Consider the following 26220-nt stretch of genomic DNA (forward strand, 5'->3'; position numbering starts at 1 on the left):
AATACAGGTGGAAAAAACATTGAGGACTGATTGTCTGACCAGCACACAGAGTGGTATCAGGATACACTCTAACCAGACATTACATATGCTTTTTTTCAACCAAATATTCAATAATTTAGCCTGCTTTGTTTCTCCCATTCCAATAAGTTGATATAAAAAATATTCTTCTACATGAGGACATTTGATGTCCCAGTTTCTAATTCCTCAAATGTTATCTTGTCCTTTAAATATACAGCAAAAATAAATGTTAATTTGAAAAAGTCAATAGAAGAGCTTGAATAAAAATTTGAGGGGAAAAAAACACAACTTGCAAGTACAAAAAACCTGATGTGATTCATTTGCAAAAAAATCCCCAAAATTATCCTACCAGTTTTAAGGATGACCTATAAGTTATTTTTCAGGTAAACATTTTCAAAGGATGGGACTGATTGAATGGAAACGCCATCTGCCATTTGGTTTGTTAGTAGTTTTAATTTCCAGGCATCAAAGTTATCATGTCTCAAGGCAATACACCTGACCCAAGTGTCACAAACTTGGTGAAACCTGTAAACTGCTTTGAATGAAGACATCTTTATGTAAAATCTACCATTTGACACTTTTTAGTTTAGCTAACACTGTTTGTGCCACAAATGTATCATACATTTTTGTGTTGGACATTTTCTCTAGTATTTTTACTACTAATATTAATAGATGGGGGAGGCATGAATAAAGCCTTATTCGGCATGTGTTCTGTTTATATAAGAGCTTATTGAAAATTACTCTTTCACTTGGGCCCAAAATATCTCTCTGAATGTTATCCCAACAACACAAATAGATCCAACACCACGGCCAAATAATCTAGAATGTGTTTGCTAAATCTTTCGTGTATATTTCAATGTGTAAGGGTGTAGTCAGACTGGAAAAGTCTGTTGGTTTGGATCGAGTCCACCTAATTTGCGGTCTGGATGGAGTTCCGAACCATGCATTTGGTCTGTATTCAAGCTATTTTAAAACTATTTAAAATAGTTTTTAAAACTTACTTTTTTTTTTATTAATCACAGAGCCAGAATTTGGGGGTAAAAAGCCACACGTGGGTCCGGAGCTTTAGGTTGCAGACCCCTGATCCAGGAAGAGTTACCGGTAAATTAAATTTTGCATTACAAAAACATGATCTTCTCAAAACAAAAAATAGCATGGTTCTAAGGTCTAATGTTAGTCTTCTTACCAAAAAATGCTTACTTTCAAAAAAAGGCCAATGGAGAAGTGGCTTTTTTTGGGGTTAGACAAAGAGCTGTGTTGAAATTTCTCTAACATGAAGTGGGAAAACACACTTGTCCCTGTCTTTCAGTGACTTAGCTTCTCAAACCGTTGTTTAAACACCTGTACAAAAGCTTTGCTAGAAACTGAACTTAATTCTCAAAGAGCTAATATACAGTATGTGCAGAAAAAACATGGACGGATTCGCCGAATCCTTTACTCGGCATGTAAACAATCTAGAATGTGTTTGCTGAATCTTTCGTGTATGTTTCAATGTGTAAGGGTGTATTCAGACTGGAAAAGTCTATTGGTTTGGATCGAGTCCACCTAATTTGTGGTCTTCAGTCCAACACAAGGTCTAGTTTAATGCAGCACGACTCCGCCTTACTTTGGTACAGCGGAGTCATGCTGTAAGGCGGTTCCTGAGGAAACGGCTAGTTTCGCTGATGAGTGTTTTTGACAAACAGATAGTCTGCAAAACAATGAGGAGCAATGTGTATCATGTTAAAAGTTGTTTTATTGAGCCTGCATTTATCAGACCGAATTTCAATGAGCTGCTGTTTCTCATCGCCATGGTTGCCTCCTTCCTGCTCCATTTACATCGTAATATCCGGCTATGGTGGCTGTTTTTTGTTCAGTTGTTCTGCTCTGCGCATGGAGCCTGTTCAGACTGAGGAAACGTCAGAGCAAACCAGAGCTCAGTCCTTTTGGAAATGAAGTGAGACCACCTCCAAAGATGGGTCAGATAGTATTTCCTGGTCCCTGTCCAGGCTCCATTTGGATGTATTCAGACTGGTGTCTAGACTCATTTGTTGCAGATTATCAGGGAAAATGAACTCTGGTTCACTTTAAGCAACCCAAATATGTCCAGTCTGAATACAACCTGAGTAACCATAAAAGTGAAGTGCCTTTATGAACAAAGATATTAACCAAACGTCTTTGGAAAATTTCTTTGCCAAGGGGAAAAGGCCCAGCCAGGAGACAGAAGAGGAGCATTCAACTTTCAAAAAAAGAAAGCTTCATTTAATAGACAGTATCAGGAGTCCTACTTAAAATACGGATTTATCCAAACAGAAGATTCCCACTCACCATTCAGCATTTTGGTGAGTTGGATTTTTCATGCACTTATTTTGAAGGTATGTTTAAATGTTATAATAATAGCGACCAGGGAGTGTTGCGGGCAGGGAGGACTTTGCTCATGTCATAATTTGTGTTTATTTTTATGTTTAGAAAATATCACAGTTTTCATGCAGGTTACATCATATTACTTTGTTGTACTGTAGTGTCGGTCACGTGTACGTTTGGTCTGCAGTTGGAGTCCCTCAGGCTGCAGCCAGGGGTTACTGTCGGAGCTGGCATCACAGGGAATCAATCCCCTTTTCCTGCTTTGGTCAAAATACGGTTGAGCACGGTTGTTTCCTTTTGCCCACGTGTCCTTTCATCTGGCAGTTATGTTGTTTCACCCCTAGTTGTTTCTTCCTGTCATGTTTATTTATTTTTAGCACCAATAGTGTGGGAAGGGGAGAGGATGATGACACCTGTGTGATGTACAATGTTTACGTGTCATAATAAAAGTGCAGAGTACGTCTTATGACGTGTCTCTGCCTCTTTTGTAGCGATGCTGCAGTGTGTGTCCGCCACATTTAATATACCGGTCCTTGAGAATTTTACCAGACATCAAACCGGTCCGTAGCGCAAAAAGGTTGGGGGACCGCTGATTTATTTATTTATTTATTTTTTTACATGCAGGCCAGGGAAAGGAACCCCCCCCATGAATCTCTTAAATAATATCAATACAAATACATGTTTTTTTTCCTGCGGGACGGGAGAAGACACAAAATCAGTGCATCTCTACTACTGTGTGTGACTGACTGACTGACTGACTGACTGACTACTTTGCCAGCCTTGGGGTCTCAATTCAGCGGTTGACACGGGCGCTGTAAGAAAGAACTGGATGCACATGTGACTAAGCGTCTTCACATGTGTCAAGAATAATTTGGATGTGGTGGGGTCTGTTCAGTAGTTTCAAAAATATCCTTCTGGACTACATTACATTATGAATAAAAGGGATTTCTTTTCTCTGCAGCCCAGTGTCCCACAGACTGGTACTGGTCCACGGCCCGGGCTTTAAATGAACTGCAACATTAAGTTATTAATGATTCTAACTCAAAGGTGGGATCTTGGTTCAGTATTGTCTATGTGGTATGTGTTTATTGTTGCAACCAACAAGATGTACAGATGCCAAATAAAAACAAATCCTTCTTGACTTTATATCCACATCAATTTATTACAAATTAATGTTCATAAACAACATTGTTTTATTTGTGACATTGAAACCGCTCAGAAAAATAAAAAATAACAGGTGACATTGGATAGACAATTTATCATTTGCTCTCTTTGTCAACGCCCCTACTGTCAGGCTTGTTTCTCCCTCACACTTCCTGTTTTTGAAAAGGTCGGAATTTGGTGACGTCAATGTAAGTTATATGATAATATAAAGGAACGAAAAAAACTGTCTTCAAATGGGTTCAGTTAAAACCAGTGGGTAACATCACCCCTTAACAATCAGTGATGCTAACTGAGGCCTAGAAATTTAGGGAGCCAGAAAAAAATGCATGCCGTCATGGCAGCAAAACATTAGGAAAAGCTTAAAACAAAGTTACAAAAATATGATAAATATGTAATACAATATACAACATGCAAATATATATATATATATATATATATATATATATATATATATATATATATATATATATATATATATATATATATATATATATATATATATATATATATATATATATATGTATATGTATATAACACATTTTGTAAAATAAAAGCTCCTTGTGCCTCCAGATCTAAGTTTAGTCTTGACAGAACTCTCCTATATTACATGCAGTACACGCACAATGAACAATCCTAGATTCAAATCTATGTAAAGAGGGACTTGGCATTTCCGCAACACCGGCAATACAATGTTTTAACAGCAGGTTTCAGTGAAACATGACACCAGACTGTCAATGAAAAAGCAGATCATTTTAAAAGCATTACTTTAGTAGAATAAACACATTATCTTAAACAAGCATAACGTAAGCAAACAAAGTATTGTCAAACTGAAGGCAATCTTTTTCATCTGCCAGCAAAGTAAAAAGTTGAAATGTTTTTACAAATATCTTCATCTCGGAGTCTTTAACAGAGTGTTACCCTGTAGTTTCAAACTGTAAGAAGAACACGGACAAACAAGCATAGATAAAAAAGCATTAAACATAGTCCTTTTTGTCATATCCTCCACCTGCACTGACGCTGCGTGGTGCAGAGTAGGCCATTCTTGTTGGCTTGTATTTCTCCTCTTTTGGTGGACACCTGGTGCACAGCAAAGCCCCTCCAATCAGGAGAAGGGCAGCTGCTCCCCAGCCAATGTAGAGCGATGCTCCGACCTCCCTCTTCAGCGCTTCTACCACTACTGGGTTGTAAAAATCCCGGATAATGGCGCTCGCACTCCAGGAGACAGGAATGAGGACCAGAAGGCCGGCGAGGATAAAGAAGATCCCAGAAATGATCATCACTTTGGCCTTTCCTGTTTCATCTTCAATGCAGTTGGTGCACTTGGCTCCAACAATAGAGATCAACACCCCTAGCACTCCGAGTATAATGGCCACGACTGTCATTGCTCTGGAGGCCTGCAGGTCTTGAGGTAACGCCAGCATAGAATCATATATCTTGCATTGCATCTGGCCTGTGCTCTGAGTGACACAGTTCATCCATAAGCCCTCCCAGATGACCTGAGCGGTGACGATGTTGGATCCTATGAAAGCCGTCGTCCTCCACTGAGGCAAGATGCATATTATTATTGCACCGATGAATCCAATGAATCCAAGACAAATGCCCACCAATTCCAAACCCATCGACATGATTCCTCTTTGTATGGCGACAAGTCCAGAAAGTCAAACACAAAAACCTCTTTCAGATTTTTTTGCTCTGCCAGGATTTTGTTGAAATGGAGCAGCTCAGAGAAGGTGTGATGAAGCTATAAGGATACAGCCACAGAAGCACTGAATCCTTTATATTTCCGAGGAAAAGGAGGAGTCTCTGTCCAATGATGTCACCTGGTACCTGGTTCTATCCATGTTAAGACAACCACACCCTAAATAGGAGGCGATAGAAAACAAAGGAAAGGTCTGAGCTTTCCGTGCATGTCTTTGAGGGTTGGACAAAAGTGCACTTAAATTCTAAGAAAAAATAAACACAGCAATAAACCTGTCTTCCCAGAGGAGTTGTGTCTACACACTGTGGTTTATTAGAAAAAACTGACTGAGTCAAGAGGAAATTTATAAGAAGTTGAGCGTTAGGGCAAAAATATAAATACTTGGATGAAGTGGGAAACCGTCACATTTTCCCCGTCTTTCCTTAAATCCTGTGTTCAGTGACTGGGCTTCTCATACCTTTGTTCAAACACCAATGCAAAAGCTCTGAAGAAAACCGGATTTACTGCTCCGAGAGCTAATATGAACAGAGAAAACATTATGGACACCTTCAGCATACAAATAGTGTGGTATCAGGACACAATTTTGGTTGAGTCACTTAGTTATGTGTTTCTTTGCAACCAAACCTTCAAAAATCTTACCTGCCTTTTATGTCCCATTCCAAAAAATATTATTTTTCTTTTTGTCTCTGTTTCAAATTCCTCCAATGTTTTCTAAATATGGTATGTAAAAATGAATATTATTTTTGAAATAATTAGTAGAAGAGCTTGAGAAAAAAAATTGAAAGAAATATCCACAAATTGCAAAAACAATAGCTGACACTCAGTGATCCTAACTGAGGCCTGTAGGTCAGTGCTTCTTAGTTTATTTTTGTTTCTCAGACAGTGTTTCAGTCTAATTTCTTGAACTGGATGAATTGCTTATTATTTTAGGTGGTATCTACTCTACTATAGAAAAAAGCTTGAACTCCAAATTGGTTGAACCTTGACTCATTTCTCAGACTGACCAACAGGAAAGTTTATGAAATGTTTCTTTGTGATTTTTGAAAGACCATCACAGCCTAAACTTCTTTTACTTTCAAGCAAACGATAGATGCTGTAGATGTGCACACACTGCCTTTTTGGAGTTTTTGTTCCACAGCTGTGCAGCCACAACAACATTCTGCTCACCTGAATTCATTTGACTATTCAAAACAGGGAAAGGTGGGTATCTGTGGTGAAGACAGTGCCAGACGTCGAACAGAAAGCACATTCAGCCTGAATGAAACTGATCCGACGACCTTTTTGAGTTTTATGTACGTGACTGAGAGACAGTTTGTATACGAGTATTTCTTTTCCTGTTGCAGCTAAAAAGGAAGTTTTCCTGGTTTTCATATTAATCATTAATTATTTTTCTTTATAAAAAGAGTTTTATGGTTCTGGGGGCCATTTCCCATTAAAAGCACAATATCATCTCTAAATCTTCTTAAAGATTTTCCAAATAACTTTCCATACAGCAAATATGACAACATATTGTTAAATTAAAATAAAAATGTTAGATTAAAATATCATTCAATGGTCCAATTTAACTGGAAGTTGCATGAACATTGCTTTTATTCATACCTTGACCCTAAAATGAGAAAAAAAACTTTCTCACAGTTAAGAAAGAAAACTTGTTTAAATTAAAACAAATATTTTTAAGAAACAAAATGTTTATTACTGGTAAGTCATTTACATGAAATGTTTGATAATGCATGTTGGTTCTAACATTTTGAGTCAATTCACTTTAGTTTATAAATAAAAGATATCTTTACTATTCAAGACACGACAAATATAAATTCATAATAAAAGTCCTTTTTTATTCCTTCAATCAAAACTAGTACATTTAAAAGCAAAATGTTTGTTATTTATCACGTAATAAAGCTTTAAGGAAAGGCTCATATGTAAAAAAGTTGCACAAAAATGGACAGAAACGTTACACAGTGTGGAAAAAAATGTTTAAATGAAGCAGCATTTAGCAGAACAAAAGTAAAAAGATGGAACACATTGAATCTTTCATCTGAACAGCTATTGTTGTTTTAAGCTTACACATTCAGACAGTATTAAGAGAAACGATGAGCTCTGCTTTGCTCAATTGCCTGAACTCTAACATCCTTGAGTTTGTGTCAGTATTTCATAAAAAACAAAATATACAAAAAAAACATGAAACCGTCGCTTAAAGGAACCTGTGTGCTCCGTGTATAAGATATATACATACTGATCAGTTCAATGGCAGACTACCACAAGGAATTTTGTTTCAAAAACACAAGTATTTTCCATCTTGAACATTTTTTCTTTCTGAGCTTTTAAAATATGTTACATTCAGATTTTCTTTTCTTTTTTTAAATGAATTTCACAATTTTGCTTTATTGCCAAATATGAATGTAAACAGGACCAGCATCCAGCAGTGAAAACATTCCTAAAATGTCAAAAACATCTTCAACATCAAATGTCTTTTTGTCACATGTTTCATGAAGACCTGTTCTTGTTGTACATGTGTGATTATTATAAGGATACTTTGAAGAAAAAACACAACAAATGAGGGTCTTGTAAAAAAATGACAGTTGCTCCTCTATCATTTTGTTCACACATAGTCTTTCCTGGTGTAGGAGCTTTGAGCTGTCGACCTCGGAGCAGCGGAGTAGGCCATCCGACTTACAGGAGGAATGCTGTACCTCATTGCTTTATCTTCCCGTGGGGGGCAGCTGCAGCACAGGATCGACCCGCCAATCAGAAGCAAGGCTGAGGCAGCCCATCCCACGTACAACGATGCACCGATCTCCATTTTCTGCGCAGCGGGAATGATGGGGCTGTAGAACTCCCTAACGATGGTGTTTGCCGACCAGCAAACGGGGACGAGCTGTGCCAGTGACGCAGCGATGAACGCCACCCCCGAACCAATCATCACTCTGGCTTTCACCCCCTCCCCTTCAGTGCAGTTGGTGCACTTTGCCCCCACCATGGAAATGAGGACAGCCACCACTCCTATGACGATGGTGATGATGGTGAGAGCCCTGGCAGCCTGCAGGTCCTGAGGCAGAGCCAGCATTGAGTCGTAGACTTTACATTGCATCTGTCCCGTACTCTGGAACACACAGCTCATCCACAGACCCTCCCAGTACACCTGAGCTGTGACGATGTTGGCGCCAATGAAAGCAGTGACCCTCCACATAGGTAGAGCACAGCTCAGCACACTCAGTAGCCACCCTAGCACTGCCAGGCTGATACCAGTCAATTCAAGTCCCAAAGACGCCATTGTGTAGACCTTTAGGAGTCCTTTCCTTTGTCCTTCAAGTTGATTTCAAGTCGTTCCGGCTTCTTTTCACCTCCTGTCTCTCTCTTATGTATTGACAGGCATCCACACACTGCCTGTCGAGGTTCTTTCTGTCGGTTCCTTTGGGCTTTCCACAAACTTTTGAAATCCTTCAACTGCAACTGAATCCTCAGGAGCTGCTTCCGCGAACTTCACGTGCCTTCCAAAAGTTTCCCTGGGATCTGCTGCTTTTAACTGGACCATAAACCCTGAAATTACTTTATTGCTATTTGGACCTCCTACTGTGAGACATGACTTCATTCGTCCAAACCAAGCCAATCAGAAGGAAAGGATGTTTTGGCCTCATTTATAACCTAGAAGTGCTAGCTTTCAGGGCTATCTCATATGACAGTTTTAATGGTTTAACCTTTTTCCTGTGGTAGCTCGGGGCGTGCCAGTTTTATTGTCGCCTGTAAGTAATGAGTGGCCAGATTAAACTTTGTGTTTTTTGTGCAATAGGTGACTGTTTGCCACTGTTGCAGATACTCAAACAAGCTTTATGAAAGCAAGGTGTACCGTGAGTTTTGATTGCACAGAGTGGACAGGTTTGCGAGAAATTAAAACGAGAAAAGGAAAATGTGTGAGTTGGAATATAAAATCTTACATAAATATCATAAAACTACATGTATGTTTTTATAACCATTGGCTCAAAAACACGTACCATCTCCACAGGATGAGACACTGTTAATGACAAACGTCAAGTTCTAAAAATAAACTCTTATTGGTGTTTTTTTGTGTCTCCAGTGTGCCTTCTGTTTTTTTATGACTTTCAAAATGACAAAAATTATATTACAATTTTTTTGCCACACTTAAAGAAACTGAAATAACAACAAAAAAAACAGTAAATTCATGAAACAGAATTTAACAACTCTGATGGAGCTGAACATACATTTTTTAAACCAAACTATGCAAACTATGACACATGCTCACTTCTTGATGTTCAGTCAGCCAGTTACCATAGTAACAAACACTAGAAGAAATTGCAGGAATACAATGCAAAAAAGTAAATGGTGAAAAAGTATTTGAAATAAAATGTTATTGTTCAAGGGGATTTGACTGTCTTTCCTTAATGTCCACCATTTACAAAATGTTGGAATTGGCAATTTGGTGAAACACAGATTTAATAGAAATGCGTGACCAAGTAAGAGATCATTTTAAAGTAAAGATTCATCTAGTTCTGTCACTTTTAGTATTTTTTTCACTTTTTTGAAGAAAAATGGATGCACAGTTGCTGTTAATTGGTAATGAGAGTAATGTTAGATAAAACAATAACTGGAACTTTATTTAGAAAGTAAGCTTGGGTCCGTTTTACTCTCACAATCAAAAGCCTCTGCTGCTTTTCATTCAACTGAACTTGAACTTTGAAGGAGTATCTTGATAGCACAGAAGTTAAACTGGCACTTCTTAATAGAATCAAAGGGCAGAGCAAAAATTGATAAGAACTGAGCTTTGGTTCACAAGATCATAAAATTGTCACGCTTTCAGTGGCTCTACTGCAAGAAAGCCTTTTCTTTCTTAAATCAAGGATCTTATTTAAATTTTGAACACACTTCAATGGTAGAAAATGTCACAGTTTTGAGAATTAAGCTGAACAAGGTTGAAACACCTTGATCTGGTGAACATACGTAATACACATCAGTAATATTACTTCTTCTTAAAAGGGTCGACTAATACACTCCGATAAGATAAGCAGAGAGCTATTAAGTGTTTCCAAGAAAACAAAAATGGGTCACCAATGTAAATAATTAGGTCACCGCCCCATGAGTACTTAGAAAATATCACCGTCAATTCTCAGCACAGGTTACCAAGAATGTGCACGTCAACATCACATGACTTACAAAACGATACCAGCAGAGAGGGAACATTATACTTTGTGCACATGGAACACAAAAGAGGGGAAACCCACAGAAACACAATGAAGAAAAAAACAAGAAAGACAACATAAAATACTACAAATATCAGGGGTTTGGTTAAATGGAAACCTCTGACATCTCCTTGGTTCTTTGCCATGACTGTCCTGCCCTAAAGTACTGCACCTCTGTCATTGTCATAGCGATATGTGAGTGTAATTTTTTTTGCCAAAAATGTAAAGCTTTCCACTTCTGTGATTTCAGATTTCTACTCTAGCAAACTGTTTCAAAAACTTAATCTGCACAATAGCTAAAAGTTATTGTGCAGATTAAGCCTGTAGCCAGAGAAGATTCACCTGTCTTTGTTTAACTTATGCATTTGTCGAAGGAGGTGCTTTATTTGTGATACTCATGTCCCAGTTTCGGTGAGACTGATGTATTTAAGACAGGACTTGGTTTACTGTTAAACCTGTAAAATAACATTACAACTGGAAGATAAAGCATTTACAGTTCTTGAAAAAGAGCAATAAAGTTTTGAATACTTCACATGTCAACCACTGCTTTCTGGAGACTGTCTCTGCCATAGTTTGTAAACTAAAAAACAAGTTTTGGTCAAAATGTTAAAGACCCACTCCAATGAAAATCGTGTTTATTGGTGTTTTTAACAGGATCTTGTGGCATTTTTCTCATGATGGATGACATAAATAAATAAAATTAAGATTAAAACTGCATTTTTTTAATGTAATCCTTTTGAATCAGGAGCAGACAAAAAAATGCTGTTTGAAAGGGCTTGTAGACGTAACGTACAAACTACAATCGGCGGGCCACAAGCTTCCTGCTTTGCTTCATTCTAATGCATGGATGCAGTGGATCCGTGTGCGTCTCCATTTTTTTTGCACCAGTAATGTTAGGTTGGAGTTGTGAGGGGCTGAAAGCTAGTGGGAGAGCGTAAACAGATGGATGAAGGAAAGTGAGGTAACTCTGCACCAACACTCCCCCTCTGCAGAAACCATGTCCTGGAAAACAACTCAGATTTTTAAAAGATTGGCTAAAAACAGCATAATCACAATTAAATGACCACTGGAGATGCTTTTTACAGCATTACAAAAAATGATTGGAGTGGGACTTCAGGCCACAAAGATCCACAAGCTCTAATATGTGAGTTTTAGGAAGGGTTGACTTCCTCTTTGAATAAATTTTGCAGATTCAACATCTAATGTTCTTTTTTTTGGGACCAAAAAAAGTTAAATCATTTGCGTATAAAGAAGTAAAATAAACTCTCAATTAATCTGTTATTTATTTATTTAATTGTATTTTTTAATGGTCTAAAATAAGACTTGAAGTGACTGGAAAAAAGCATCCCATCGGTACAAGTGCTGTTCATGAGTAAACACCAGCTCTTGCCCAGGGAAAGGTGTATACATGTCTAAAAATCATCTATGTTGGTGGAGAGTTACCGAACTATTATTTAAAAGAAATGCTTGCTGAGGGTCTCACAAAGGAAAAGATGTTTCTATTTAACGTCACTTTCTTTTCAACTCAGTATCGGGGTTAAAGTTATATTGTCAATTATTATATGACAGGTGTGTTTGCACGGAAAGCTCTCGTATTTGCAGAACTGGACAGATTACTTCCTTTGTACTTTCATATGTTTTAAATGATAACAAACACACTGACCCGTGCCTGGATTACATTTTGAGCCCAGAGAACATCTTTAATTAAATTTTAAAAAAGCCACACCTTCTGGGCTTTTTTGTTGTTTCTCTTTCTTTTGAAAGTAATTGAGAAAAATAGGAAATTTAAGGAAATCTAAAACATCATTGTTTTAGATTCATAAAATTTGATTTAATTGTTCTCTTTCATTGGAATATCCTTTAAACACACAGTGTTTATCGATACTCAAGCTCCTCCACAGATGGGAAGTAAATTTGCTTAGTGAGCCAGGTTTCATCAGATAACCTTTTACAGAAGCAGGTAAATGAGTTTCGCTTTGCTGAAGGGTGATTCATTCTTTGTTGTTCTATTCTGTGCTTCAGTTCAGGCACTTCCTTCTCTCAAGGTGCAGAGGACACAAACACGCAACACTCTCAGGGCATCAAAATACACACAGAATGCCTTCCTGTCAATATCTTAGAATAAACAGAGTTTTTATACGATGGGAAAACTTTTTCAGCTTCTCATTCTTTCCTATTTGAGTACAAATTTGAGCCCTGAAAAAAACAAAATGACATACTAAAATAATATCAATCATGAAGAAAAAAAAGCAGCACAAAAGGTTTCAACATCAAGCATGTTTTCACTCTTGGTATGAAAGCGGACACATCTGCCTCTGGTGGTCTTTTGAGGAAATGCAACATTTGGAACTCGGTTTGCCTCAAATGGAATGTAGGGGCTTAATAAAATGAGTCAATAAGTGAATTGGCTTATTTAAAAATGATTCAATGTCTGCTTATTGTCAGGTACTGTGGATGTGTTCTGATTTACATCTGAAAAAGAAAGATTCACCCGGACATACTTTCTAGGTGAGCTAAATTATAATCCAAGTTTAACTCTAAACGTTCCTGTGAGTTGTTCAATGATTTAGGTAAAAATAAAAATTACTCATTCAGACCGACCCTCTGTAGAAGTGGCCATTAAGTGACTTTATTTTTTATAACAGACATTTTACATAAAAAACATTTTTGAGCATTTTTACTGTCAGAAGGCAGCATGAACACGGAAATGTGGAAATTCAAATGTGCAGGAGTATCAAAAAAAATAAAAAGAGCCTTCAATGGAAATACATGACGCAACCAAGAAACAAATGAGATGGAAAACACAGAAAAAGAAAGAAATCGCAGGAAGTAACAGAATTTTTTTGTTTATCTGAAACATCTCATGTTTTAACTGAATTTTATGATTTTGGCATTATTCACTCCCTGCCACACCTATGTTCTTGCGTAATGGATCTAAAATAAGAAAATCTTTGAAAGATCAAATTTAACTTATCAATTTAGAATCTTTGGTTTTTAAAATTACTTCTTCTTCATAATGGTCACAAGGGATTGGCAACCTTAAATCCGACAAAAGATAAATGATTGTGGAGATGAGCCGTTGTCTGTAAAATGTGACAGAAACTATTTGCTGGAATGACTAATAAACGTGTTATGTTTAGCATGTCAGCAGTGTGTACACAATCAGAATATTTCATGCATAATGCATTTCTTCCTTGTCAACACACCTTTCATGGGTATTGCCAGCCCTTTTTTGGTCACAAGACCCCGGTACAGTCCACAGTCAGTTCCTATTGAAACCTGCTTACAAGGTGACTTGAAACTTTGTATTTGAAGGCAACTGGAGCGTTTACGCATTTGACAGCCTGCTAAAAGTTTTTACAGTTGGGACTCTTCCTTGGAATTTAGATTTGGAAATGGTTTATTTCAAGCAATCAAAGCAAAAAACAAAACAAAAAAAGACAACAAAAATATACATCTATACAGAGATATATCAAAGAGTCAGAAATTGATTGGAAAACACACACTTGCAAGTGTGTTCACACACACTAGTAAACATTGAATAATTGAATATGTCCATTTATGATTAAGAGTAATACTCTTAATCATAAATGGACATATTAGCTCTTTTGCAAACAGTACATGGCACAATGAAACTATTAAATATTAAATTTGTCAAAGCTTTGCTCCAAAGCTGTGGAACTCTTTGCCGCTGCCCATAAGAGAAGCTCCATCACTGTCCATTGAAAACTCATTTTTATGCTCAGGCTTTTTAATCCAATATGAGACTTCTGTTATTGTAAGGTCATTGTACTGTCTTTATTGTTTTTATCTTCTTATATTGAATCTTGTGTTTAAACGTGTTTCAGTGCTTGTTTTCTTTTATTTCTTGTGTTCAGCACTTTGTGTCAACTGTTGTTGTATGAAAGTGCTTTATAAACAAAGTTGAGTTGAGTTAAGTTGAGTTTCTGTCACATCTCTTGTCTTGTTCATTCTTGAATTCAACAGTAGGAGACTAAAAAAGCTCAAAGGTATTTAATGTTAAAATGCCCAGATGAAACTACTTCTCAGTTCCTGTTTGTGGATTCCCTACATTTCTTTGAGGTGTGTTTACTCCACCCAAGGCACACATTCATGCGGTGAGTTAACAGAAGCAGGAGCTGCTGCCTCCTTTTGGTCAAAATCAAGAAGACAGCGAAACCAGCAAGTATTTGATTTCAGTGTTTCTTTCTCATGTCAACATCTTCAAGTGGCTAAAAGTCAGAAAATGTCATTTGTTCCCCGCTCTGTCTCTCTTCAATAAAGCTCAAGCTTCTCTTCTGAGATCTTCTATGAACAAAAGAGTTCCTGTCAGTTCACACATCTTTGATACAATCAGTCCTCAGACTTCTTCACAGAGCGCACATTGAACCTCCGTCATTTCAGATCTCCCCCGTTAAACTTCAAATAAACGTTTCATCTTCTTCCAAAAAACACTTTAAAAAATGGAAGTCTCTTTTCTAGACCCTCTAAAGTAGAAGCCCCTCATAAAAGACCATGTTGCTGGTGTCATGACACTATTGGTCAAAGCCTTTGTCAGATATTTGCATTCATATCAGCTTTTGTCACACTCGTCCCATTTTAACTCGCTGTTTTGCCTAGATTTCTATCTTAAAACCTTTGGTAAAAAATTACCTTGTGAATTATAAATAATATTTATTTAAACAAAACTTCATCTGTTTCCTGCATTGGTTTCAGAAAATGTCCCTCTTTGTCACCTAACTGAGAAGAACCCACAAAAACAATTTAATTTATTAAAACAAGAATTATTACTTCACATGTTTAAGCCACAATTGTATTTTTTCAACATAAATTCATAATTAGATTCATATTTAAATCAAGTCCTCATGTCTAAACATGAATTCAGGGTTAACACCTTACTAAAAAAGTATGTATATATATCAAAAAAAGTAAAAACTTGGAAACAAGACTCTGAAAAATTACCTCAACTTTGGCATGTGAATGTTTAATAGTTGTTTGCAAAAACAACACCAACGTGCTAGTAGAGCTTCTTCAGAAGTTGTGTGACTCACTGGCTGGGTTGGATAACAGAATGGGGGATGGACTGGTGGATGACTTAATGAGGACGGTTACAACTTTTCCACTGCCCCACCTTCTTTGGGCTTAAGTACACCTGCTCTCCACCCAAGTTAGCAAACTGATCTGAAAAAGGAACCTGGGAATAACAACAGCATTCAAGCCTGAACTCCATTCTACCAGACGGAACAAGAACACAGAGAGAAGAAGAAGAATTTTCTTTTGATCAAGTGAAGAAACAAATCATCAACCAACAATGGTTTCTGCAGGTTTCCAGATCTTGGGTGCTGCTTTGGGGATCCTGGGCTGGATTGGTGCCATCCTTACGTGCGCTTTACCCATGTGGAGAGTCACGGCTTTTATTGGCAGCAACATTGTGACAGCGCAGATCACCTGGGAGGGAATCTGGATGAGCTGTGTGGTCCAGAGCACAGGTCAGATGCAGTGTAAGGTCTATGACTCCATGCTGGCCCTCTCTTCTGACCTTCAGGCTGCTCGCGCCTTGACTGTCATCTCTATTGTGGTGGGCATCTTGGCCATCCTGCTTTCTGTAGCTGGGGGAAAATGCACCAACTGTGTGGAGGATCAAACATCCAAAGCCAAAGTCGGCATTGGCGCTGGGGTGGGGTTCATCGTCGCTGGAATCCTCTGCCTGATTCCAGTCTGCTGGACGGCCAACACTATCATCCAGAACTTCTACAGCCCTCTCCTGAGTAACGCTCAGAAGTACGAGCTGGGGGCATCGCTTTACATCGGATGGGGTACGTCTGCTCTGATGCTGATTGGAGGGGGAATGCTCTGTTCCAACTGCCCCAAAAATGAAGACAACTACACAGCAAAATACGCTGCTGCAAGATCTGACATCTCATCACCACCTGGGAAACTTTCTACACAATACGTCTAAAGCAATTTACAGAAGAACTTTTTACAAATTGATTATGAGTGCTGATTTTTCCGGATGTATCGTCTTCAAAGGACGTTTATCCTGATGAAAAGTCCTGAGCAAAAACATGAACCACACCCTTTGGAGAAATTCATGTGCAAATGTTCATTGTGTGTTTGAATTGTTACTGTAAAACTGTCCTTAGAAACTTTCCATTGATACAACTTATACTACAAAATCTTTATTTTATTGTCTACAAACTTTGTTTATGTTTTTGAAAAGTTGTCCCTGTAATTTTGTTTGGGAGATGTGATTTGCTAAAATTGTTCCATAAATAAAGATTGATTTACAAAGTCAAACCCAGGTTACCTTTTTTAAGTAAAACTTGTTTTTATCCAACCTATAACCCATTTTCAATCAAAACTAGCAACTGTTCATTGTCTTTTAAAAAAGAAATCGTATTTGAAAGAATGACCTTAGAGCCTTTAAGCTTCATATTTTGTCGCCATTCCTGTCAATCTGGTTTAGGCGTGGCAAGAAACAAAGGACAAGATGGAATCATGCAGGTTTGGTTGGTTAGTTGTTTTTCAACTGAAACACTTGTAACAAACAAAGTTGGAATTCAAGTTGACCAATGAGAATGATTCTTATTCGTTATAAAGAAAAACATGGAGAAATCAGTCTTTTTTTCTTCCAAAAGTTTCCTGAGATTATTTTGAATTTGACGTCTTCTTCTAAGTCTTCAAACTAGTTGCACATTTTCTTAAAAATGTCACATAAATTAACCACAATAAATAAAATAAAAAATTGAAATAAATAGCACATAGAAAAGGACGTTTGATCTCTGCTCAGCATTTAGTCTTATTTCTCTCAGGAAACATTGATGTTTCAGCTCATTTTTGTTGCTTACACACACCCCAAAAAAGGAAAAAAAGAAAGAAGCTATTTTTTTTACCTGACCTGCGTGTGGGTGTGCGTCTGTGTTTGTCTAAAAACAGTCACAAACTAGAGCCATTGTTCCCTGTTTTGAAACCTTGCTTGCGGTAACGAAGCTCATATGTTAGGGAACAATGGTGGGCATATCGAATGTCAGGTGTCCCCCTTTGTCTGGAAGGACCGAAACTCCACCTTGAAAGCTTGAGCCAAAGATTGAGGTGTTTAACTGTCCCATAGCGGATCCTCAGAGCATCAGACCACCAGAAACACCTCCTGCATCAGGTAATCAACCACAGATCCCTCAAAGAACTACAAACTATAGTTGCAGGAATACTTTCTTAACAAATTGAATAACTTCAGATTTTTTGTGTACGAATGACTATTTATTTATTGTCATTTCCTTTGCAAAAGTTGGATCTCGTCTGCTTCGCTGTGACTATGGCTTCTCAAAGTCTTCAGATCTTAGGTGTCTTCCTGGCCCTAATTGGTTGGCTGGGTACCATCATCACCTGCGCCATGCCCATGTGGAGAGTCACAGCTTTTGTCGGGGCAAACATCGTCACGGCCCAGGTGATTTGGGAAGGCTTGTGGATGACCTGTGCGGTGCAAAGCACGGGGCAGATGCAGTGTAAAATGTACGACTCCATGCTGGCTCTTCCTCAAGATACACAGGCTGCCAGAGCCATGGTGATCATCTCAGTGGTTGTTGGCGTGTTTGGCGTGATGATGTCTGTAGTTGGTGCCAAGTGCACCAACTGCATGGAGGACGAAGTGTCTAAAGCCAAAGCCTGCATCGTGTCTGGAGTGATTTTTATAGTAGCTGCTCTGCTGATCATGATTCCAGTATCGTGGTCGGCTCACACAATCATCAGGGACTTCTACAACCCGCTGGTGGTTGAAGCTCAGAGAAGGGAGCTTGGCGCTGCACTGTACATCGGTTGGGGCTCTGCTGGTCTTTTGCTGCTGGGAGGGGGCATGCTCTGCAACAACTGTCCCCCAAAAGACGACAGACTCTTCCTGCCAGCCAAGTTTGCCCATGCAAGAACCGCTTCTTCAAACGTGGACTATGTGTGAGTCTATCAGCTGCAGAGGTGTAACTTTACAAAAACAACAACACATTTCACTGTACTGAACGTTTGGCTGACTAAAAAAAAAAAAATCTGTTTAGTTTTTAATTTTTTTTTCTTTTTGTAGAAATTCTTGTTAAGTTTGTTACCAAAAAAAAATAAATATTTTAATAATATAAATGAGTGCCATTCATGTATGTTCTTTTTGAATCTTGTAATCTGATACACACCTAGAAGTTGACACCCAGTGATTTGCTTGCAACTAAACTCCCTTAATGAAACTAGCTCTTAGAAATCTTGCACAATGCTGCAGTGAGTAGTTTTACCCACCTGTTTTTTCAGTTGAGTCATTATTGGTTGGCCTTCAAAAGTTTCTCTGTTTGCACAAATGCTAAATATTTTCATTGTACCGATAAAGTATCAGAAAAGCTAAACTCATGTGACTGTATCTGCTTGCTTTTTGCTGTGCTGGGTTAACCTCCCTGCATTGATAATGTGATTTAATGTCTTGAGTAACAAGAGTTACAGCCAGTAGCAACAATGCAGTGCTAATGCTTGGATACGTGTCGCCAGGGAGCAGTTTAATATATGCAAAGAATGGACATTTACACTTTGTTCAGAAAGAGCTTTACCCAAGTCTTGACAGGACAATGTATCCTTTATCACCTGACCCATTCATAACAGAGGCTGTGTTTGAGAAAGCTCTCAAGAGGCTGCAGATTTCCTGGAAAACAAGATCTTTTACATGAGCAAGTTATCCTTTTATGTATTTTTGAAAACAAAAAATAAAAAAGTTGATTCTAAAAAAATGTTTGACATGTTGACATTTAGCTCTTAGCTCTGTTATTTTAAGGGAATCACTAAAATTAGTGTACTTTTTTTGGAATCATATTTAGATTTTCATTACGGTGAAACTAAAGTAATGTCAGGAAAACTCTGCTCTATCCATCTAGTTTCTTTTATTAAATAAATAAATAAATATAAATATTTCTCTCAAAATACTGGCAATCTAAAGTCCTTTTTAATATTTAACATAGTCATCGCTTGTTTTAGTGTGCCAATTAAAAAAAAAAGCAATAAAATGCTCTTAATAGAATAAAAATGTAACCCTAACTATAAAAACATTTGACAAAAAAGTCACATACACATAAATACTCAATTTTAGGCCAAACGTAGCTTTAAAATAGTCTCAGTAAACATAATAGATCAAGACAAGATGTTCTTCGTAACCAAATGTCATAATATAAGTATGTGGCTAAAAAAGAAGAAATATGACAAAATGATGACATTTAAAAAAAAATCATTTCATTATATCCTTTCAAATAAAAAAGCCACATGCAAATAGATCCTCCACAAAACCAAGTGCATATTTTGCAATGAAAGATCTCAAAACTGCAATTAGGTTGAACTCATTTATTTCTTGTCTGTAAACATTTTAAAAGCAAAGCATGCATGAAGATTTAGTGCATCAGTCCCACGGGCTTAATTCCTCTTCGTACTGTGTCTGTTTCACAGACAGCCGTGGTGCCGAAGTAAAAAACAAAACAAAAGTGTTAGTCACTATGCGATTAAAAGATTGATAAGAGACGGGCTTCTGCTGCAGTTCCTCTGCAGGTCCGGATGCGCCTGAGGCATGAAGGCAGGTCAGACAAATTCCTTCCCAGGTGTTGTGGATTTGGGAGGGGAGTATTTGGGACCATTGTAGCGTCCTTCTCCTGATGGGCACTGACAGCACAGAAGACTACCACCAACAAACAGTAATCCTGCTGCTCCCCAGCCCACGTACAAACATGAACCCAGTTCTCTCCTCTGAGCATCTTGAATCATGGGGTTGTAGAAGTCCTTAATGATGGTATTAGCAGGCAGGGACACAGTAATGAGACACAAAGCCCCACTCAGAATGAAGAAAACACCAGCAGACACGGCGACCCTGGCTTTGGCCGTTTCGTCCTCGATGCAGGTGGTGCATTTCCCTCCAACCACTGAAAGAAGCAGGCCAAAGAGAGACAAGAGGATGGCGATGACCACCATAGCTCGAGCAGCCTGGAGATCTGGAGGCAATGACAACAGGGAGTCGTACACCTTGCACTGCATCTGGCCTGTGCTCTGCACCACACAGGACATCCACAATCCTTCCCATATGGTCTGAGCCACCACAATGTTGTTCCCGATGAAAGCGGACACTTTCCACATAGGCAGCATGCAGATAAATATGTTTCCCAGCCACCCAAAGACAGCCAGTGCAACACCTAAAATCTGCAAGCCCAAAGATGCCATGGTAGCCTTTTCTTGTCCTCTTTGTGCTTGCCTGCTGAATAAAAGTCCTCTTTCTGCTGGCAGATATTTATACAGCCTCTTTGGGTGGGCTTTAGCTCCCCTTGTCACATGTTCACATCCATCATGCTGTCTTTTGTGTTCAGAGGAATGTTCTAAAGAGGCCCATGCGTAACCCTGAAAGTTAAAAAAAAAGACACAATTCTAGGTTTTTAAATTAAAAAGTGGCAACTTGATTCAAAAATTACAAAAAAAAAGTCAAATAAATTCAGAGCAGACAGCTTCAGCTATGTATAAAGAGAGAAGAAACTTGCAGAAAGCTTTAGAGAACAATTGATGGCATTGGAGATCTTCAGCAGACCTGCAGGGACACATGGATAATTAGTGCAGGTGAGATGACTCAGCCTGATTGCACCCTGGCAAATCATCACACCAGAGGTGAGTTCTCCTGTCCACTTTAAAATATAAAAGCTGAACATGACAGACCATCTCTTCAGCGTGCTCCTGCTTCAACTTGTAAAGAAAGATGGCATCCTTTGGGCTTCAGGTATTTGGCATCTTCTTGGCCAGCGTTGGCTTCATTGGTGACATTCTTGTTTGTGCCCTGCCCATGTGGAGAGTCTCTGCTTTTATTGGAAGCAACATTGTCACTGCTCAAATCTTCTGGGAGGGCCTGTGGATGAACTGTGTGCAGCAGAGTACTGGGCAGATGCAGTGCAAGGTGTATGACTCCATGCTGGCTCTGCCTCAAGACCTCCAAGCTGCACGAGCCTTGGTCATCATCTCCATCCTCATCACCTTCCTGGGGATCCTCCTTGCAGTCGCTGGAGGAAAGTGCACAAACTGCATTGAAGATGACTCAGCTAAGAGCAAGGTGGCCATTGCTGCAGGAGTATTCTTCATTGTTGGTGGCATCCTCTGCCTCATCCCTGTGTCCTGGACTGCCAACGAGGTCATCAGGAACTTCTACAGTCCCCTCATGACTGACCCACAGAAAAAGGAGCTTGGAGCTTCACTGTTCATCGGCTGGGGAGCATCAGCACTCCTGATCATCGGTGGGGCGTTGCTGTGCTGTCAGTGCCGCCAACAAAACGACAGCCGCTATTCTGTGAAGTACTCTGCCCCACGCTCAGCAGCCAGCACTGGAGCTTACGTGTAAAATCTGGACAACCCTGGACCTATGATTTTATTTTTTTTTACTTGGGTTTTAATAAAACTGCTTTTATCAAACATTTGTATGAAGTCTGTCTCTTGTTCTGACCCTTAATCTGTATTAAACTTTGATCAGCTATCTTTAGCTCTAGGGAGCCCAAGACCAACTTTCCTTTGGGCTTTTAAACTTTAAGTTTTGTTTTGGGGAGTAAACTTACAGCAACTAATAACTTAAACAGGAAAACCAAAAGGCAAAAGAAATGGCATACGCTGGTTTCTCAGGGCAACTTGCCGCCTAGTGCTGTTCAAATATAAAATGCTTGAACCCTCTTAATGGGTTCATTGCCAGGAATGAAAAAGTTGTCAACTGTTCCTCAAACTAGTTCTATCAGGAAATGTTCTCAACTTGAAATGATTCTAGAAAAGCCCCTTGAGGCTTAAAGTGCTCATTCAAAAATTCTTGGCAGCTCATCTCAGTCAACTGAATTAAGTTTAAAAATGGCCACCAAACTACATGACTATTTCAACCTTAAACTTTGGTTTTGTGTTTACCAACAAATCCTAAATTGAATGGAAACCAGCCAAATTCACAGGAACACCAACGAAATTATTGAAAATGTGAAATGGAGTAAAATCTGAACTTGAAGCTTTTCAGCCTATAAAAGTACTCCATAAACAATACTTTGCCATCATACAAGGAGCAAAATTACATTTAAGGCGGCCATCTTTTGATCCGTTTTAAGTGTTCCCTGTGGTCTCTTATGATTTTGCCGTTTTTAGTCCAACTCAAGACCTGTCATTTTCCAGGACAGTTTCTGCAGAGCGGCAGCATTTCATTAGAAATTTGTCCTGGAGTTGTGGGTGGGACTGTTGGTGTGGAGCAACCCCCTTCCTGTTACTGAGAGCTAGGATCTTGTGGCCTACCTAGTATTTTCTGTCATAAATGAGCTCTTTTACAATAGTTGTCCACCAGGAGCAGATGAAAAAACGCTGTTTGAAAAAGCTTGTATTTGTTACTTAACATCTACAATTGGCAGGCCACAAGCTCTCTGCTCCGCTCCACTCTGAGTGCATCCACTAGAGTTATGTACAGTATGTTCTAATTTTACTTGTCTGAGCTGGTATCTGGCTCAAAACTGTATGGCTGGATAGCATGGATATTGCTTGTCATTTTTGTTGCACCGCTAATGATGGGTTGGGTTAATGGGGTAAATTATGGGTAAATTAGCAAGAGAGTGTGTAAACAGAGGGATGATGGAATGTGGGGGGAAGGCTTACTCCGCACCGAAAGTCAAACCATCAACTCAGAGGTGAATTTCTGATGAACTATTGCTGCTCTGCAGAAACTATGTCCTAGAAAATGACAGATATTTTGAATTTGTCCAAAATCATATTTAAAAGACCACTGAGAACACTTTATAATAGATCAAAAGGCGATTGGAGTGGAACTTTAACCTGAAGTTGTTTTTGTTCACACTGTTCCTGCTAGTTCTTGCTTTTGTAATCTTTTGTTTTATCCTTTTCGGTCAGGTTACACAGGAATCAAGACAAACAGGAAACCTGACCCGTAAACTAACAGCCTCCTCCTCCCAGCTTCTCCTCCCACACCTGCCCTGCAAAAACACACAACTAGAAGCATTCACAGTCGAATACAAAGTTGCTGTGAAAATAATGTTTTGGACAACAAAATCTTTACTATTTTGCTTTTTGGAAGAATTGTGAACTCTGGTTTTGGATTGTTTTTTGACAACATGCAGACACACATTGTTGCAGTTTGTTTGGCAATCATCGGCTTTCTCGGAACCATACTTATCTGCGCACTGCCTATGTGGAAGGTGACACCCTTCGTTGGGGCCAACATCATCACCGCTCAGATCTATTGGGAAGGTTTGTGGATGAACTGCGTACTACAGAGCACTGGCCAAATGCAGTGCAAAGCCTATGATTCCATTCTTGCTTTGCCACAGTACCTGCAGGGCTGTAGGGCTCTGGTCTGCGTCTCTATTGGGGTCAGCGTTTTGGCCATTGGCCTCACTGCGGTTGGGGGCCGCTGGACAAACTTCTTTGACTATGACAGGCGGACCAAAACTAACATTGGTGTGGCTGGAGGAGCAGTGTTCATAGTGGCGGGGATCCTGTGCATCATTCCAGTCAGCTGGTCAGCCTCCATCATCATCACAGGATTTTACAGCCCAACAGCAATTGATGCCATGAGGGGAGAGCTGGGAGCTTCAATATATGTGGGGTGGGCGTCAGGGGCTCTGCTTGTAATTGGAGGAGGGATACTGTGTGGCACCTACAGATGCTGAGAATGAAGACAGCGCCCCCTTTCTACACCATGCTGTATGAACTGTTTCTGTGATTAACTGTGACCCATGATTGTAGCTTTACAGTTATCATTTATTTCAATCATAGTTTACACTATGTGTTTTTATTTTTATTTTTATTTGTGGACACTGTGTAAAAATATTAATATGACACAGAAAATGAAGGATAAAGATTGAAAAGTAAAAAGTAAAGTCATTTGAGCTATTACTGTACCTTGAAAACAGTTGTTTTTCTTTGTTGAACATGTTAGCATCAAGGCACTATGTCCAAGTTACAACATTTTTGAAGCTGTGTAAATACTTCTTTTGTTTTTAAACCTTTTCGTTTCTTGTTGTGGGGATACAGTTGTCTTTGTCAAAGATTTCTGCCATTGATGTTAAATAGTTGCTGATAAAAATTCTGGATTAATACTGCACTAAAATAAAAGAAACAGGCAAATCCTTGCCTGAAATGATTTTTTTCTTTAAAAGTATTTTTTTATGATGCTCATTTGTTGGAATATTTCTACTTTTAAATAAAAGACATAACTGAAAATGATTTTTTGTTTAGAGAAAATAGTGAATCATTATTTTTTGTCAATTTTCTTTTGTTGCCATTTTTTGATTTACCAACATTCAAAGGATGTGTCAATGACGGTTCTGATTCATCCAGGATGACGTTGTCTTGAGGTTGAGTCATGGCATCAGGACAACATTTTACGAATCATCCAAGTAGCGTCATCAGTCTGTTTTAAAGGACATTTAAAATTGTGATACAGAAACATTTGAATGAAATGAAAGCCACATTCTATGACTGTTTGATCTATTAAACATGAGACAGATATTTGTTAGTTTCCATTTGAAAACAAAGCAGCTTTTGGAAAAATCTGGTATAATACAGACATCTGTGGTTCAAAAACTTTCAAAAAGTAGTTTAACGTACATATTTGACCACTTTCTACGGTTTACACAAAACACATATCAAAATTGACTAGATTTGACATCATGATATGAAAAAAACCCAATGAAATAAAACTAAATAATACTTCCAAAACAATAAGACTGACTTTCCCACAATTCTTTTTTTTTCAGAATGTAAAAAAAAATATAAAAATATATTTACTATATTAATAAAAACAAAAAAAACATCATGTCCCCAAACAAATTGTTTTGTTTTCAAGATTGCCTAGAATCTTTTTGCTAATGAGGTTTAACTCGTCTAACAATTCTAGGAAATCAAAAGGTGTGCCATTAAGGAAGTTGCTGAGCCGGTTTGCTCTAGTTTTTCTAGTTTACCTTTGCTCCCTTATGAACTTAAAAAGAAGAGCAACATAATTGTGTTTTTCGTTTTTCCTTCTTTGGAAGTTTTTTAATTTATATGGTTTGGATATGTGTGCTTTATGATCCTCATTGGGGAGCAGCTTTGGGGTAGACCTACCAGATAGGCTACTGCTTTAATGTTTCAGAACCATTTATACATTTCTCCAACAATTATTGGACCAGAACAAAATCAAAGGCTTTACTCAATATCCTTGAGTTTCTGAGCAATTGATATTCATTAAAAAAAACAACAACAAAACTTTGTCAGTTTTTCACCTTTTTGAGTCAAGATTTGTTTGGACTTAGTATTGTTCATAACTTTGAAAACATGTGAGCTGAAAAGAATGAGACATCTGTCTTTTTAAGTGAACTTGAAAAATGTTTGACATGTTGACATTTAGCTCTTAGCTCTGTTATTTTAAGGGAATCACTAAAATAAGTGTACTTTTTTTTGGAATCATACTTTAGATTTTCATTACGGTGAAACTAAAATGATGTCAGGAAAATTCTGCTCTGTCCATCTAGTTTCTATTATTAAATAAATAAATAACGGTGGCGCAGTGGTTAGCGCTCTTGCCTCACAGCAAATAGGTCCCCGGTTCAAGTCCCGGCTGGGGGACATGAAAAACACAACATCAATGGGGGACCTTTCTGTGTGGAGTTTGCATGTTCTCCCCGTGCATGCGTGGGTTTTCTCCGGGATCTCCGGCTTCCTCCCACCGTCCAAAAACACGCTTCATAGGTTAATTGGCAACTCTAAATTGACCATAGGTGTGAGAGTGAATGGATGTGTGATTGAGGATATTCTACC

The 26220-nt window shown here is 38.5% G+C and overlaps 6 protein-coding genes across 6 annotated transcripts; 3 read left to right on the forward strand and 3 right to left on the reverse strand.

Annotated features, from left to right (window-relative positions):
* Positions 1 to 3503: 3503 nt before the first annotated feature.
* Positions 3504 to 5293, reverse strand: LOC101160754 (claudin-3). The gene has a single exon (XM_004076174.5). The coding sequence runs from the start codon at positions 5148 to 5150 to the stop codon at positions 4500 to 4502; it is 651 nt and encodes a 216-aa protein (XP_004076222.1). The 5' UTR covers positions 5151 to 5293; the 3' UTR covers positions 3504 to 4499.
* A 1745-nt stretch (positions 5294 to 7038) lies between these two features.
* On the reverse strand, positions 7039 to 8757 carry cldn3d (claudin 3d). Its single transcript, XM_004076175.5, has one exon. It carries the CDS (start codon positions 8493 to 8495, stop codon positions 7824 to 7826), a length of 672 nt encoding a protein of 223 aa, XP_004076223.1. The 5' UTR covers positions 8496 to 8757; the 3' UTR covers positions 7039 to 7823.
* Positions 8758 to 15497: 6740 nt separating this feature from the next.
* LOC101161257 (claudin-4-like) lies at positions 15498 to 16713 on the forward strand. Its single transcript, XM_004076176.5, has one exon. It carries the CDS (start codon positions 15728 to 15730, stop codon positions 16373 to 16375), a length of 648 nt encoding a protein of 215 aa, XP_004076224.1. The 5' UTR covers positions 15498 to 15727; the 3' UTR covers positions 16376 to 16713.
* A 758-nt stretch (positions 16714 to 17471) lies between these two features.
* LOC101161498 (claudin-4-like) lies at positions 17472 to 18537 on the forward strand. The gene is made up of 2 exons (XM_011483267.4): positions 17472 to 17572; positions 17702 to 18537. The coding sequence occupies exon 2, from the start codon at positions 17729 to 17731 to the stop codon at positions 18362 to 18364; it is 636 nt and encodes a 211-aa protein (XP_011481569.1). The 5' UTR covers positions 17472 to 17572; positions 17702 to 17728; the 3' UTR covers positions 18365 to 18537.
* A 1218-nt stretch (positions 18538 to 19755) lies between these two features.
* Positions 19756 to 20920, reverse strand: cldn29 (claudin 29). Its single transcript, XM_004076178.5, has one exon. It carries the CDS (start codon positions 20632 to 20634, stop codon positions 20002 to 20004), a length of 633 nt encoding a protein of 210 aa, XP_004076226.1. The 5' UTR covers positions 20635 to 20920; the 3' UTR covers positions 19756 to 20001.
* Positions 20921 to 21104: 184 nt separating this feature from the next.
* On the forward strand, positions 21105 to 24194 carry LOC101161987 (claudin-like protein ZF-A89). The gene is made up of 2 exons (XM_004076179.5): positions 21105 to 21640; positions 23541 to 24194. The coding sequence occupies exons 1-2, from the start codon at positions 21158 to 21160 to the stop codon at positions 24090 to 24092; spliced, it is 1035 nt and encodes a 344-aa protein (XP_004076227.2). The 5' UTR covers positions 21105 to 21157; the 3' UTR covers positions 24093 to 24194.
* Positions 24195 to 26220: the final 2026 nt, after the last annotated feature.

This window comes from Oryzias latipes, chromosome 14, assembly GCF_053564925.1.
Source record: "Oryzias latipes strain Hd-rR chromosome 14, Olatipes_Hd-rR_3.1".
Lineage (NCBI taxonomy): Eukaryota > Metazoa > Chordata > Actinopteri > Beloniformes > Adrianichthyidae > Oryzias > Oryzias latipes.